A 17847-nucleotide genomic window follows, 5' to 3' on the forward strand; every position below is an offset into this window, starting at 1 on the left:
GGAAGAATAGAACTCAACTCATACAGCTTCTACCTTATACAGGTGGTTGAAGATCGAGCTTTATCCTCATTCAGCACATGGTATCAATCTCCTTTACTAAGACACGCAGTCTGGCCTTATAACTGCCCTGTGCATGCTGCACACTACATACAGCCATGAAGGGATAATGATACATGTGTATTGGTTGGGTAGTAGTACTGGTCAGTTATTAAACATTTTTTTCTGAATCAAAACATCATCTATGGCAAAGACTGCACAACTCTGGAGACCACCATCTGTAGAAGCAGCCAATGCATGCCATGGTGCCTCAATAAGGGTTGGTGGGGGGGGGGGGGGGGTCATAAGATTTTTACTCCATGAGTTAACAGTACATTGTGGTAGCAATGCAAACCAGCAAACCATGGAGGTGGGTAGGATAGTGTGCAATTATACTTTTTAACAATCAGCATCATGATCTGTACCATATGCAGGATCTATAGGACAGTGAGAGGGGTCTTCATCTTCTGTGTAGCTATATTATGTGTAAAAAAATATATCCATTACATCATTGGCAAGACATACGATGTACAAAAAGGAAAGGAAAAATCTAGATGTTTTGGTCACTCATTCAATAGTGGCTCGTATTGCAGAAAGCCTCTTAACACAGAGTGTAGGTACAGCCAAAAGGATTGAAGATTATTACAGACAGGATTAAATTAATACAATCCAGATGCTTTGCCGCAGGGGAGAAGACATCAGAATAGCCAATCACATAATAACATCATCTATTTTCTGATGGCCTTGAGCTAAGCACTAATGCAGCTCTGTTTTATAGAATGCTGAAGGGGGGGGGGGGGGGAGAAGTCTGAGGACAGGCTGCTGACCCTCTTATAGATCAAAGCAATGAAATAATGTGTTAATGCAATTGGCACAGCCAAAAATGTAAGCTGTGGAGATTGGCAGGGCAGACTGAAGAAGGGCAAAATAAAAAAAACACAATGTGCTATCCTCCTTATCTTGTTACAAAGAAAAACATTATTTCATTGGTAAACAGGCAATTGCGTGAGCACACTTAATGATGACCATTTTTATTTTTGAATTTATTTTGGGGGAGGGGAGCAGTAGTGTGCAAACTTGTTTGATAAAAATGCAGTTCCTTTGACAGACTGTCACCACCGAGCAGAAAAGGTGCTGGGCGACTTTTTTTTTCCCCCCCAAAGGCTCCAAGTAGCTGCATATCTGTCTTCAGGGTATGTGCACACACACACACACACACACACACACACACACGAGTGTGTACGTGTAAAACACCATGGTCTATAACAGTGACATTACCACATACTAGTCCTGTTTCATCTGGTCAGTGACATAAGTCATGTGACTGCAGCCGGCAGTTGGATACTTCAATCAGATCACAATTTCCAAATCAAAAGCCTATTTAAATTTTAAGTGTCCCCTGTATAGTCATTCATTTAAGGGGGTTAACATATATTTAAAATAATATATATAATTTTATTTTATTTTTTAACAACACTCCCATGCCTTGGTACTGCTGTTATGTAATTGTTGCAGTGTCTCCGGGTGTTATTTGATTTTCAGGCCAGAAAGTCCATGTGTCCAGTGCTAGTGAGAAGCAGCATCATATTCTTATCTGATAACTTGCACAACAACAGGAGTCTTAGGGTGACATTCTATTCTAAGGAAATCATCCATGATCAGGGGCGCCATGTGACATCACAGAGTAAAAATACTTTCTCATGGGACAACTGCTTTAATAATACAATTTACTCTTATTCCCTACAGTAAGTTTACTGTATATATTTACCAGATCTGTACAGGAGGAGGATACTGCCCTCTGCTGACAGTAAAGTTAATAATGTCTCATTTACTGCAGTGTGAGTATGAATAGGAAACTGATATTTATGGCCTAGTCAGGGACGCTGTAATCACAACCCATCTTAAACTAAATTAGCTATCAGACAGTATCAAACTGCAGGTCATGCTATCGGCTGTGAGGATATGTTCTTATAGGGTGGATAGGCAGAGATTATCCACAGCAGAGAGTGTTACAAAGTTACCACACCACAACATAAACAATGCATTCAACATTGCAGTTGTGGTTATTGGTGCAGAAGCACTGTTAATTTCTATTATGAAAAAAGCAATTTCTAGTAACATTCCAAAACCATGCAGTTAGGTACTATTGACAAGTGATCCATCAGTGTTGTGGATAATATGAGTAGCCAGCTGCATAATGATTACTGCCTGTATTGATCCAGTGTAGGCCTTAACACGTATATTGTACTACTATACATAAAACTACTTAATCCACTACTGTCCATCAGGCTACAGTGACACCCTGTGGCCCGAGTCTTCCTATGCAGTACATGAGAATAAGTTATCAGCAAAGTACCTTGTTATTAACTGCCCTAAAATAAACGTATCTTTAAGTGTTCTTTGGGATTAACCCATTAACACTTCATGAAAGACCCAACCACATTCCTACTAAAACTACAAGAAATACACTACCGTTCAAAAGTTTGGGGTCACCCAAACAATTGTGTCTTCCATGAAAAGTCACACTTATTCACCACCATATGTTGTAAAAAGAATAGAAAATAGAGTCAAGACATTGACAAGGTTAGAAATAATGATTTGTTTTTGAAATAACATTGTTTTTACATCAAACTTTGCTTTCGTCAAAGAATCCTCCTCTTGCAGCAATTACAGCATTGCACACCTTTGGCATTCTAGCTATTAATCTGTTGGGGTAAGCTGGAGAAATTGCCCCCCACGCTTCTAGAAGCAGCTCCCACAAGTTGGATTGGTTGGATGGGCACTTCTGGCGTACCATACGGTCAAGCTGCTCCCACAACAGCTCAATGGGGTTCAGATCTGGTGACTGCGCTGGCCACTCCATTACCGATAGAATACCAGCTGCCTGCTTCTGCTGTAAATAGTTCTTGCACAATTTGGAGGTGTGTTTAGGGTCATTGTCCTGTTGTAGGATGAAATTGGCTCCAATCAAGCGCTGTCCACTGGGTATGGCATGGCGTTGCAGAGTGATAGCCTTCCTTATTCAAAATCCCTTTTTACCCTTTACAAATCTCCCACCGTATCAGCACCAAAGCAACCCCAGACCATCACATTACCTCCACCATGCTTAACACATGGCATCAGGCATTCTTCCAGCATCTTTTCATTTGTTCTGCGTCTCACAAACATTCTTCTTTGTGATCCAAACACCTGAAACTTGGATTCATCCGTCCACAACACTTTTTTCCAGTCTTCCTCTGTCCAATGTCTGTGTTCTTTTGCCCATCTTAATATTTTTCTTTTATTGGCCAGTCTCAGACATGGCTTTTTCTTTGCCATTCTGCCCTGAAACCCAAAATCCCGCAGCCGCCTCTTCACTGTAGATGTTGACACTGGTGTTTTGCGGGTACTATTTAATGAGGATGCCAGTTGGGGACCTGTGAGGCGCCTGTTTCTCAAACTAGAGACTCTAATGTGCTTATCTTCTTGCTTAGTTTTGCAACGCGGCCTCCCACTTCTTTTTCTACTCTGGTTAGAGCCTGTTTGTGCTGTCCTCTGAAGGGAGTAGTACACACAGTTGTAGGAAATCTTCAATTTCTTAGCAATTTCTCGCATTGGAATAGCCTTCATTTCTAAGAACAAGAATAGACTGTCGAGTTTCAGATGAAAGTTCTCTTTTTCTGGCCATTTTGAGCGTTTAACCCTTTAAGGACAGAGCAAATTTCGATTTTTGCGTTTTCGTTTTTTCCTCCTTGTGCATAAAAGGCCATAGCACTTGCATTTTTCCAACTAGAGACCCACATGACCCCTTATTTTTTGCGTCACTAATTGTACTTTGCAATGACAGGCTGAATTTTTGCATAAAGTACACTGCGAAACCAGAAAAAAATTCAAAGTGTGGTGAAATTGAAAAAAAAAACGCATTTTGTTTATTTGGGGGAAATGTGTTTTTACGCCATTCGCCCTGGGGTAAAACTGACTTGTTATATATGTTCCTCAAGTCGTTACGATTAAAACGATATGTAACATGTATAACTTATATTGTATCTGATGGCCTCTAAAAAATTTAAACCATTGTCAACAAATATACAACACTTAAAACCGCTCCATTCCCAGGCTTATAGCGCTTTTATCCTTTGGTCTATGGGGCTGTGCGAGGTGTCATTTTTTGCGCCATGATGTGTTCTTTCTATCGGTACCTTGATTGCGCATATACGACTTTTTGATCGCTTTTTATTACAATTTTTCTGGATTTGATGCGACCAAAAATGCGCAATTTTGCACTTTGGGATTTTTTTGCGCTGACGCCATTTACCGTACGAGATCAGGAATGTGATTAATTAATAGTTCGGGCGATTACGCACGCGGCGATAGCAAACATGTTTATTTATTTATTTATTTATTTACTTTTATTTATAACCTGGGAAAAGGGGGGTGATTCAGACTTTTATTAGGGGAGGGGGCTTTTTACTATTAATGACATTTTTTTTTTAACTTTTACACTTATACTAGAAGCCCCCCTGGGGGACTTCTAGTATAAGTGCTTTGATCTCTCATAGAGATCTCTGCAGCATAGATATGCTGCAGAGATCCATGAGATCGGCACTCGTTTGCTTTCGGCTGCTGCAGCCGGAAGTAAACGAGTGCCGAGCCGGGGACGGCGCCATCTTGGAGCGGTCCCCGGCCGGCTTCATTTACGGAGATCGCTCCTCCGGGATAACATCCCGGAGGAGCGATCTCCCCACTAGACACCAGGGATGACGCTGCGTCCGGTAATCGGATGCAGCTGTCAACTTTGACAGCTGCATCCGATTACTGTATTAGCGGGCACGGCGATCGGACCGTGCCCGCTAATACCTACGGTCCCGGGCTACACGCGGCACCCGGGACCGGCGCGGTTCAGAGCGGGGCCGCCGCGCGGCCCCGCTCTGAACTCCCTTACCGGCATCAGGGCGTAAATTTACGCCCGATGTCGTTAAGGGGTTAATTGACCCCACAAATTTGATGCTCCAGAAACACAATTTGCTCAAAGGAAGTTCAGTTTTGTAGCTTCTGTAACGAGCTAGACTGTTTCCAGATGTGTGAACATGATTGCACAAGGGTTTTCTAATCATCAATTAGCCTTCTGAGCCAATGAGCAAACACATTGTACCATTAGAACACTGGAGTGATCGTTGCTGGAAATGGGCCTCTATACACCTATGTATATATTGCACCAAAAACCAGACATTTGCAGCTAGAATAGTCATTTACCACATTAGCAATGTATAGAGTGTATTTGTTTAAAGTTAGGACTAGATTAAAGTTATCTTCATTGAAAAGTAAAGTGCTTTTCCTTCAAAAATAAGGACATTTCAATGTGACCCCAAACTTTTGAACTGTAGTGTAGCTATTCAACTGGACTCCATCAACAATGAGCCTAAAGCTGGCCTTACAAAGCATACACCTTGGCTCAGGGATGGGGAACCTTCGTCCCTCCAGCCGTTGCAAAACTACAATTCCCATCATGATGGAAATTTTATATTTGCAATGGCTGGAGGGGGGAAGGTTTCCCATGCCTACCTAACAGTTATATTTCTAGATCTCCCTCATGCACACTCAGCCCAGCAAACATGCAAGTGTTTTCAATAGAAACTAGGAGATTCCTTAATGCCAGAAAACAAAAATTATAAATCCAAGTCTTTGATCCTCATCTTCCCCAAAACATAATTGGGGGGGGGGGGGGGGATTTGGAAAGCCTCTATAAACAATAGATGGTCAGCAGGTCCAGTATCTAATGTATGGGTCAGCTTAATACTAAGCAAGGTAAAGTTTCTATTCCACACAGGTTAGGTGGAGGGGTTGGACAAAATAACTAGAACACCTTTTTTACATAGTCAAGTTGACCTCTTCCTCTAATCACTGGTAGTGCCCTCCTATATTTCAGCTGATAAACATTTCTACTAGACATGAGTGAATATTGAGCATGCTCTAGTCCATCCGAACCCGATCGTTCGGCATTAGATTAGCGGTGGCTGCTGAAGTTGGATAAAGCTGTAAGGTTGTCTGGAAAACATGGATACAGCCAATGACTATATCCATGTTTTCTACATAGCCTTAGGGCTTTATCCAACTTCAGCAGCCACCGCTAACTAAAAGCCAAACGATCAGGTTCGGATGGACTCGAGCATGCTCCAGGTTCGCTCATCTCTAATTACTACTTCTGCTGTTGTTAGAAGACTGGCAGAGGAGTCTGTGAACCAGGTTGGCGAGTTGATGCATCCATGTTTGTTATTTTCTTGCCCACATCTCAGTATGGAAAGCCAGGCAAAACATCTACACAGACGTAGAAGTAGAAAGGCTTAAGTCAAAGCTTGGCAGGAGGGATAGAAGAGCATTTTTTTTGGGGGGGGGGGGGGCAAAAATTCAACAGACGACAACCTTAAATTACTGCAGACTTGCAAGTGTAAGGAGCGTGTAAGGGCCATTGTTGTGTGGTTTGTGGTTGTCTTCTGTCCCTCAAGCATTGACTTTCAACCACAGCTACTTCGGTCGGCAGATGTATTACCAATCTTTTCACACTAAAATGTCATCAAGGAAACAAACACCTTAACATATTGATAAACTCAGGTCGTCTCTAAGTATTCAGAGCCCTACATATCACCCGCCATTATATTTATTCTGTGTACAGGATGTGGAGGGGCATTGTGCTGGGTAAACGTTATATAAAAATTGTGGCAACATCTTATTTTTTTAGGACATCATCTCTTTGGATATTTCTTGACTCTTATCACAAAACTAACACTACACAAAGATTTATAATACAATGCAAACATATGCGAGTAGTCCATAATCCCTTTATATTTACAAAGCTCCGATATCAGGTTCAAAATGGGTTTTAGACAAACAAAGCTTAGGCTCTGTTCACATGCGATTTATTGGTTGCTTTTAGGACTGTCATAGCAGATTCTGTTTTTGACTGGACAAATATGCAGCGTGAACTGTGTGTTCCTCTTTGGGGAACCTTTATTCCCCTTAAATAGTTGCAGGAAGAAACCTTTTATTTCTCTGTCTGACTCCTATTTGTTGCATCCCACAATTCAAAAATATATGCATTGCACAGTAACAAAGCTTATTATTACTTCAGATAACACAAGGCCGTGTCCTGCCGACAAGAGCTTACAATCTATGAGGACATAAAGGGGACCCAAAAAGGTAAAAAGTGCCTGTTTTGTACAGTGGACTAGCCATATCTTGGAAATTAAAAAAATAAAATATATAATTACTGTTTAAATAGGGAAGCATTCATGTATATCTATATATGAAGTAAATTCAGGTGCAAAATATATAGTGTTGTGTTTGTTCGTTTGCTCCTCGTTCCCTGCTCGCTGCCGACGCTATTCAACACGGCTGTAGTGAGCGGGTAAGTGCGGGAGGGGCGGCGGGGAGGCTGGCCGGATAATCGCTGATCGTCCGGGCAGCCCATAGGATACAGCAGCGTCTGCTGCCGATGCTCCTATTCAACGGAGCAACGGCAGCAAATCGTTGCTTTATCAGTCGCTTGTTTTTCAACATGTTGAAAAACAAGCGACTGCAACAATCAGCCGACATGAACGATGTCAGCTGATCGTTGCACTCTATTCCACGGGACGATTATCGCCCGTAGCGGTTGATATCAGCCAAATACGGACGATAATCGTTCCGTGGAATAGTGCCTTTACACAACAAAAAAAACGTGGAGACAATAGTGGGAGGTTCACGTTACTGGGCCAAAAAAGTATTGAGCCTACAGGAAGTTTTTGAGTAATGGCAGGATGAAAGATTGCTAGTTCACAAGCAAGTTTTGGGGAATAAATATACTCCGAATTTCGCCAGAAAGTTTGGCGATGACATACCAGCCAAGGAGGGACACTTGTGGTTCACTATAGGAAAAGTTTACAGACATTTCTATACTTTTTAATTCAAGGATGTATCCACAGATACAAGATCTGCTGCAGATTGATGCATTTAGTTACATTGATATCTGCAGCAGGTCCTGTATGTGTGACTGCATCCTTAGGTCCCACTCACACATCAGTAACCCTGTCTGCAATTGCAGACATGATAGCGAATGGTTTTCAGTAACTGTCCGCATTTGCAGGGACCCACTGTCACGTAGGGGACATGGACGAACAATGGCTTAATCATTTTGTTGTGGTACGGATCATGTCTCAAAATCGGATCCGTAACATCTACAGATGTGTGTAAGGGGCCACATGAACAGCTTGTGTGACAGGGGCTATATGATCTGCATGTGACAGGGGACATAATGTCACATGATTCATCTAAATATAACAATGTTTAGGATCCAGCTTGCACCATATGATAGAATAGAATTTCTAGAGCAACATAATGAAAATCTAATTCCTAGGTCAAAAATGGGGACATGTAAGGGGCAAAGAGGGACAGAGGGACTGTCCCTCCAAAAGAGGGACACTTGGGAGGTATGCAATGATCCGTCTGGTTCTTATTGACAATGTGTGGCTGGTGAAGAAACATTAAAAGCCAAAATTGAGTAAAATGTAGATGACTGAATCTGTGAAATCATAATTCATCAGATGAACATGTGCTCAACTACGAATATACTTTTTTCTAATGTGAGTCTGGGCATGATGGCTGCCAGAGAAAAGGGAGAAGATACAAGGTTAGGATAGGCTGGGGAGGGGAAAGCATGAAATCAGAGTCAGCTCACCTGGGCACAATACATGACCATCTTTCACTTGATGAGCAAAAAAAAAAAAAAAAAAACTCGGCCAGCACTTCCATAACACTTGCCACTTTATTGTTTTAAAAAAAAAAGTATTCAAACATCCAAGCATGGAACAGAACCACCTTTGTAACAATATTAAAAAGTAGGAGAAAGGCAGGACCTGACAGATTTCTTGTCTGTATGTATGACCCTGCATTTTAATATGGTTACAAAGGGGGTTCCCATTACCTGTATGGAAGCTTTTATATTACCTTTCTACAATAAAGAAGAAAGTTTTATCGAGGTGCTGGCTGCTGGAATTTAATTGCTAGCACTAATCAATACTTGAATGAATCAGAGAAACAATAAATACATTAGCTGTTCCCACAGTAAGATAAGGGGGGAGACACCAGACAGATAAACTTACAGAGGAGCAGCCATGGAAAACACAAGAATTTCAGCAGTAAGTAAAAATGGAAGAAAAAAAAAATTACTTTCCATTCTTTAGATCTTTCACAGATATAACATTACAATCTGACTAATATATTTTTAAAAAGCTCTTGCTTTCTCGGTGCTTGATACACCACAACTTAATTTACCAGCGTGCCTAAGAAATTTAAAAGGTTTTCGACATACAGGAGTTACTGAGAGTAGTCACTAGATGGCAGTATTTATATAACCTGCACTGCTGATCCAATCACACACAAAATTGATATTTTCTTAATAACTTCAGGTTACTATCCAGCATCAGATGCCACCTGCAATGATGCCAAAGCTCTATGGTCAAATACAGACCACCAAGCACTATGCTGAAGGAGGTCTAGAACAGACATACACCAAAGTCGTGGGAAGAAATGCACATGGTTATTTGAAAAAAAAAATCTAAATATTACTTCTAAATATTACAGTGCTTACCATAAAAAATATTACCGTAGATCCCACTTACACTGAATATACAGGAAAAGAAGGAAAAGATTTCGGGCAACAAAAATAGATTTCCTTAGGCAAGCTCTTTGATATTTTTGTGTACTATAAAACTTTGAGTATTTCATCCTATTGTACAGTATATGTTCAGCCTGTTTTGGATATTTGACTCTGTAACTGGAAACTGAACAGAGAAGAATACACTGTATAAGGAAGCTGTGCCAGCGATGAATAATTCACTATGGTGGCCGGATTCAGCACTCTTGGCTCAGCAGTCCTGTAGCACTCAGTATGCAGGTGCATTAATCCCGCTCATGAAGATCAAGGTCATCAACGCTCTTATGACATTGATCTTCAAGAGACAGGCCGCTCCCGGGAACAAAAAACTGCTGAATGCAGAATTATCATGCATTCTTCCTGTACCCATGTGACAGGAGTCATCTATCATTACCCCTGTCTTACACTAGCTAAAGCCAGCCAAACATAGGCAGGTAAAACATTCACACACTATATCCGGACACAAACCCTGGTTTTAAGGATGCTCTATACCTACATATGAAAATGTATTATACCGACACTTACTATATGTTTAAGTGTTTGAAAAATGTTGCTTAAAGACTATGGACTCCTTTATATGCAAGTTATTTGTTTGCTTCCTTAATGCAAAAGTTATCAGCTTTAAAAAAAGATATGTTTTTTTTCATAACTACCACCACCATGCTACTAGCTTAGTCTAAGGCCCCATGGACGCTTCCTTATCATTTTATGGTTTCTTGACCATAAAAACTGACAAGGAAGTCTTTCAGGAGGCTTTAGGAAACAGTCAGTATTTCCTGACCGTAAAAATTTGAGATATATAGAAATTTTTCTTCAAAAGTCATGCTTACCTGCTGCACAGCTGCACTCTCCAGCTTCTTACTCTCTGTACCTGCTCTGTGAGCGCACGAGTGATGTCACTGGAGGGGAGAAATTAGCCTTTTGTGGCTGGAAGTAAAATGCTGTTTTCAGCCACAAGAATGATTGACAGGGCATGGAGCCAATGGCTCCTTGCCCTGTCAAACACAGTGCTGCATTTAACTTTATGCACTCCTGATTCACAGCACATACAGTTAATTGGCCAGAAGTAGTACCCGGTGGTACTTGCTTAGATCTGGATACTGGCCTGACTAGCTAGCAGTGCATCCAGAATTCTGGACAATTTGTAGATGGAAATAGGACCTACTTTACAGCCTATTTTCCGGATTTCTTTTTTTTTTAATTCAGAGATGTGCATGGGGCCCAACTCCTTAGATAGTTGTACTGCTTTTGATATAGTTCTATTATGTATGACTGTTTGGGCTCCCTATTTCCAAACCCCTCCTCTCCTCACACACTTCTTGCAATATTAGGGAGTGTTTACATTTGATCCTGGATGTATTTTTAGATATAGATTAGCAAGCCGGGAAAACTGTATGCTGACACATAGCACAGCATACCCCTACTGCACCCACTGCTTTTCATGGACTTAACTCTATAGCAAATACAAAACAGATGAATAATAAAATGCTTTTCAAAGGTGTCCATAAGCTACACCTTTGACTACTATTGGCCATATAGACAACAAATGTAAAGTAATGTGTCATTTTTGTTATGCTCATTTCGTGATTTAAGGTCCTATGTGCAGCGACAATGACCTGAAGACGTCATACTGTCATTACTGTCATTACTGTCAATCATGGGGACATTTGCCTTCGTATAGAAACCAACATTTGAATAGATTGTTCCAGCTTTTAGCATTCTGTTATCTTATTGTTTGATATAATACTTGCTAAGTAGTTGCCGTCACAGAACAATGTAGTGAATTTGGCAGAACACATGGGAAAATCTAGAAAGCCAAGATGCAATCAGAGAATGTATAATACAGGTTTCTAATCACTGATGTTAAACTTCAACTCCCATTAAAAACGGTTAGCGTAAGCTGGAGATATCATAGAAAAACATTCACTGGTAGAAATCAGATCAAAGTTAAATATTATAAAGGTGGCAAATATATCGAAGTAAGGGTAAGTGTGCGGGGACTGGCAGTTCCTAATGTTGCGCAGTATGATGTGGCACAATTGCCTTAGTACATCAAGGCTGGGTCAAAAGTAGGAGGGGGGGGGGGGGATGGAACAAAAGTAATTTGACAAAAGATATGTAGATGGTGGATATGATGTGTGGCAAGCTGCGGAAGGGGCTTGGCCTCTTGTGTCTGATTTGCCATGCAAGCACCTATGTGTCATGCGAAAAATGTATACCAGCTCAGGGACTGATACATGGCAGTCTTAGATTTAACAATTTTACTAAGAGGTGTGCACCCGGGACAAGCCCCAAAGTGTGCGGTTTTTCCTGAATACATTGTGTGTGAGGCCAACCCGAATCTCCTTTATGGTGCTTTTAGACGGAGCGATAATTTGCCTGATCGCATAATTAACACTTTTGAATGAACGATGTGTTTTTTTGTAATGATCAGCGTTTAGACGGAACAATACATCGTACGGAAAAATCACTTTGCGATCGCTTAAGCCTATCTCACTTATAGGTTAAAATCGGTGAACGACTGTTTAGAAGGAACGATGTGTGAATTTTTTGCGAACGACGAACTACAATTTAAAAACATGTTGAAAGATCAAAATGAACGATTTCTCGCTCGTCGCTTGATCGTTCGCAGCGTTTACACGTACGATTATCGTTCGAATCAGATCGTTATCGCACAAATTCGAACGATTATTATTCCGTCTAAAAGCACCATTAGTAAAGCTTGTGACTGCAGCCACCACAGTTCCAAAATCAATGTTTTTGTGGACTGCGTCAGTGATGGAAAATGTTTACCTAGTGCCATAGAAATGTATTTTATAGTTCAAAACCAAACCTACAGGCTAACATCACACACTGCATTTTTCGGTCCCATACCTACATTTTTAGGCTACACTGGATTTTTGCTCAGTATTTTGGTCAGTATTTTTCAACCAAAACCCGGAGTGGATTGAAAACACAGAAAGCCTATGTTCACATACCGTTGAAATTGAATGGATGGTCACCGTTTGATGGCAAATAATTACGGTTATTTTAGATGCTGTTTTGAAAGAATGGCCATTATTTGCCATCCACTAAATTTCTGTTTTTTAATGCCACTCCTGTTTTTGGTTGAAAAAATACTGAGTGTGAACATAGCCATAGGTCTCATGCACAGGTTCAGTATTTTTTTTTCATGTCCATAGATTCCTCCCGCTATCCACCCGAACAATCTGCTAAAAATTACAGATTGGTTATCTGTAGTGCATCCATATTTCTGTAAATAAGTTTTTTTTTTAAAACCAACCTTTCAACAAGGTTTTTTTTTTATGGAAATACGGATGCCAAAAGAGAATCCACAAAAAAAATCTGGGTCTGCAATAGGACATGTCCTTTTTTCAGGATTGGTCTGCGTCCTTGTAATCTACTGACGCACTAATTTGAGTATGGAAATACAGATCCGTAGATTACAGGATGTGTGAATAAGACCTTAGGCTGCATTCACACGTCCGTATATTTTGTGGGCCTACCAACTGCGAATGGCTGTCCTGAATTGTTTCCCTGTGCAGCATGATGTTGTAATGACAGTGCCGTGGAGATCCAAACAGTTTCCTCCCCTGAATAAGGGCGGGTTCAGACTGAGGAATTCTCGCGGAAAATGTCCGCAGAATTCCGTAAGATGTCCGCCCGCACGGGCATGCGCCTTTCCGCCGGCCCCATAGACACCATTCTATGGGCCGGCATATTCCGCGATCCGCTGAAAGAAGTGACATGACACTTCTTACAGCGTATAGTGGAATATGCCGGCCCATAGAATGGTGTCTATGGGGCCGGCGGAAAGGCGACCAGATGTGCGGGCGGACAGCTGACGGAATTCTGTGGACATTGTCCGCGAGAATTCCGTAGTGTGAACCCGCCCTAACAATCCAGGACAGCCATTCACAGTCTGTAGGTCCACAAAATACACGGACATGTGAATGCAGCCTTTAGTTATTTGGTTTCATAGAATAAGCCCTGTGAAATCAGATCACACACTGATTCACACTATTGTAGATATGAACAAGCCTTAACTTTTCTGGTTACATAACACTAACACCCATTGCTAAGATTTCAAAACTCCAACAACTAAGATATCTCTGTCTGGCACCTCTCCCTGGATCAACTTAAATCATTTACCATAGAAAAACATTGTTCCAATAGACACCTACATGCCTGTTCATGCAGCATATCAAGATAGTTAAGGGCCATGCCATACACAAACACAAAAATTAAAGTAAAGAAAACATTAAAAATCATTACGTAAAATAAAAATACGCAATTAATTCAAATGCAGATAAAGTCTGCATTTACAATCCTCTGATATATGCTGGCACATCCAAGGGGCATCTGAGGGTTCAAAGTTCTGCTATCGATGTATCCAACACATACCAACAAGGACATGAATGCTCCGTCCCAATGATTCATTATGCATATAGGGCAAAACATTATTAAAAGGGGTTTTCATTCCTGCTATAAAAGTTCATAAAGTGATGGTGTATCCTACAGATATGAATGTGTGAAATGTGTTTAATAGAGTGACTGTTCAAGAGTTAATAGGTTGTGACTACAGTACAGACTGTGCCCGGTGTGATTCTCCGTAATGTCTTAAGATTCCATTGTGAATCACCTATGACTGATGCCAAAACACAAAACTTACCAGGGCCCCGAACACCCAGCTGCTGGTTTCCCCTAGGCGGAGAGGACACTCTCACAGTGACCACAGTTTTCGTTAGACTTCCTCGTCTCAGTTCGGCGGAGTGGAGTCTTGCTTTGGCTGTGGCGACTTGAGAGGTTGTGTTTTTCAGACAGGACAACAGCTCCTTATGCAAGTTCTTGCTTGGAGGGGTTATCTTTGCAGGAAATGGCTGTAAAGAAGAATTCAAAATGATTATAAGGCAACTCTGTAAGAGGGTGTATGTGTGTTCATTTACCATGGCATCACTCATCACATGGCAACAGCCTCCTTGTTCTTTCTCCACCTGGTTGCAGTGGTGTCCTAACCAAGTTCAGATAGAGGTCAAAAGGTAGAACCCACACCAATCAGACATTAATGGGTTTTCCTATGGATAACAATGTTTCTCAGATGGTTTGGACTTATAAATATTTTTTGTTCTGGAATATTGGGGTATGTTACCAACAGTATAATGGGATGTATGCATTAGAGTTGGTTTAAAGCAGGAATGGGGAACCTTTGGCCCTCCAGCTGTTGCAAAACTACAATTCCCATCATGCCTGGGCAGCTGAAGCTTTAGCTGTCCAGGCATGATGGGAATTGTAGTTTTGCAACAGCTAGAGGGCCGAAGGTTCCCCCTCCCTGGTTTAAAAGGCACAAATTAAAGCTAAATCTATCAACACAGGGCATATTGCAGGTCTGCTTGACATTGTGGCAACAAAAATATTGTTTAAAAGTATTACTAGGCTTTGTTTACAATATTTACTTTTTTTTTTTAAAGAACGGGCGCTGCTTTCAATAAAAACAGCGTCCTTTCTTTTCAACCTGGGCTGCACTGCATTGAAATCAATGCAATACCGCCTGTTCCATGCACACTCCGCACTGCACTGAAATCAATGCAATGCTGCCTATTCCATGCACAATATTATTATATTATATGCACAATTAACCATACAGTCTCTAAATTTTTGGCAATGTACAGTTTGGTGCCCAAATGACAGCGCTAGATGATGTTGTTTAAACTGCTCAATACAATGGCCTACATAGTGCCCTGCCTCTACTACATGCTACAATAATAGTATACTTCAGAAATTCCACCATACAATACAAAATTATAACAGCCAAAAATAGACATGCACAGGCCTCAGGTATTAAGAAATCAATGGGACTAACTTCATCTGAGCCTGCGAATAAATCGATCATACATGATCGCTCAGGAGAACGCTGCTACTGTTAAAGATTGAGGTCTGATGGATTTCACAATGAATGGAATTTTGCCCTTTAGTCTGGGTTTACACCATGTTTATGCTATATATGACAAACCCACTTATTTTAACCCTTTGAGGACCAGGCCCAAAATGACCCAGTGGACCGCGCAAATTTTGATCTTCGTGTTTCCGTTTTTCCCTCCTCCCCTTCTAAGAGCTCCAGCACTTTCAGTTTTTTATCTACAGGCCATGTAAGGGCTTATTTGTTACAGGAATAGTTGTACTTTGTAATGGCGTCTTTCATTTTACCATAACATGTATGATGTAATTCCAAATATATTATTTATGAAGATATAAATTGGTGAAATCGCAAAAAAGAATGCAATATGGTAACGTTTGGGGGGTTCCTGTGTCTACGTAATGCACTATATGGTAACAGCGACATGATACAATTATTCTATAGGTCAGTCTGAACACAACCATATGCAGGTTACACAGATTCTCTAATGTTATATATTTTTTTTAAATGAAATCCTTTTTTTTGGCAATTAATTATAAATAAAATGGGACTATTGTGACGCTTATAACGTTTTTATTTTTTCACCTACGGGGCTGTATGGGGTGTTATTTTTTTTCCGCCATGATCTCTAGTTTTTATTAATACCATATGTGTGAAGATCGGACGTTTTGATCACTTTTTATTAATTTTTTTATATATATAATGTAACATAAAATCGGTAATCCGCGCACTTTTTTCCCTCTCTCCGTGTACGCCGTTTACCATTCGCAATGACGCTTGTTATATTTTAATAGATCGGACAATTACGCACGCTACGGTATATTATATGTTTATCTATTTATTTATTTTTATATGTTTTATTTATATAATGGGAAAGGGGGGTGATTTCAACTTTTATTGGGGGAGGGGTTTTGGGGTTGTGTGTTAGTGTTTTTAACTTTTTTTTTTTTACACATTTGAAGTCCCTTTGGGGGACTTGTACATACATTAGTCTGATTTCTACACTGATGAATGCTATGCCATAGGCATAGCATTGATCAGTGTTATCGGCGATCTGCTCATTGAGCCTGCCTGTGCAGGCTTAGAGTAGCAGATCGCCGATCGGACCGCATGGAGGCAGGTGAGAGACCTCCTGCAGTCCGTTTTACCGATCGGGACCCCCGCAGTCACACTGCGGGGGTCCCGATCGGTAAGTGACAGGGGACTCCCCCTATCACTTACTCTTAAACGCCGCGGTCAGCGTGTCATTACCGGTGAGGTCCCGGCTGCTCACTGCAGCCGGTCCCCACCTGCTATGAAGCGCGCTCCGCTCCGGAGCACGCTTCATAGCGGGAGAAACACCCAGGGCGTACAGTTACGCCCTAGGTCGTCTGGGGACAGACTTCCATGGCGTAACTATACGCCCTGGGTCGTCTAGGGGTTAAACAAATCACTCAAAAGGTTTAAAAAAAAAAATTCTAAAGGAAATAAAACTTTTATATATATAGATTTTTAAACAGAATGTAACCAAAGAAGTCAACAATATTTCAATAAGTAGGTAAGGTATAAAGAGAACTTTTTGGTCCTAAAAAAAGCAATACAGAGCTGTTCCATCTGCCTGTGCTTTAGCTGAAGGAGCCGTGAGTACACTGTCAAAATGTCAAGTGGCTGATAACAGATCTTAGAAGCTAATATTACACCAACTAGAAAGGCAACACACCATGGTAGTCAGAGGACAGTATACCTTGTTCATTTGATCTCCCAGACATCAAGTTCAGCATTAATGGGACAGAATTTTTATCACAATTTTACAAAATAAAATATCTAATCTCGCAAAAAAAACAAAAAACAAACCACACAACAATTTATTAAGAAAAAGCAGAGCTTTTTTTGCCCATGAAAAAGTTACTATTGTTGTCTATTGCCACCAGTGACTAAGCAGGTTATGTAAGTTCTGGGCTGATTGAAAAAAGTTGAAAGTTGCTAATTGTTGGAACGCATACACTTTAATGGTGCGTTCACACCTACAGGATCTGCAGCTGATTTTCTGCAGCAGATTTCATTGAAATAACTGAACACAGCATCAAATCTGCCACAGGTCTTCTGCAGATCCTGTAGGTGTGAACGCACCCTAAAGCGTATAAATCCACCTGTAAATGGTTATTCCCATGTAAAACATTGAGGCCTCATCAACACACCAGTTTTTCGACAGGATCAGTAATGCCATAAGCGTGACAACAGTGAAACTGGT

At 40.9% G+C, this 17847-nt stretch overlaps 1 protein-coding gene across 5 annotated transcripts in view; it reads right to left on the minus strand.

The window, feature by feature from the left end:
- MTUS1 (microtubule associated scaffold protein 1) overlaps positions 1-17847 on the minus strand; it is a 161187-nt gene that overhangs the window by 84880 nt on the left and 58460 nt on the right. For all 5 annotated transcript variants that reach the window (XM_069977677.1, XM_069977679.1, XM_069977678.1 and 2 more), the window contains exon 3: positions 14376-14583. In XM_069977677.1, coding sequence (XP_069833778.1) covers positions 14376-14583 — 208 coding nt within the window. The remainder of the gene's footprint in view (positions 1-14375; positions 14584-17847) is intronic.

Source organism: Dendropsophus ebraccatus, chromosome 7 (assembly GCF_027789765.1).
Source record: "Dendropsophus ebraccatus isolate aDenEbr1 chromosome 7, aDenEbr1.pat, whole genome shotgun sequence".
Lineage (NCBI taxonomy): Eukaryota > Metazoa > Chordata > Amphibia > Anura > Hylidae > Dendropsophus > Dendropsophus ebraccatus.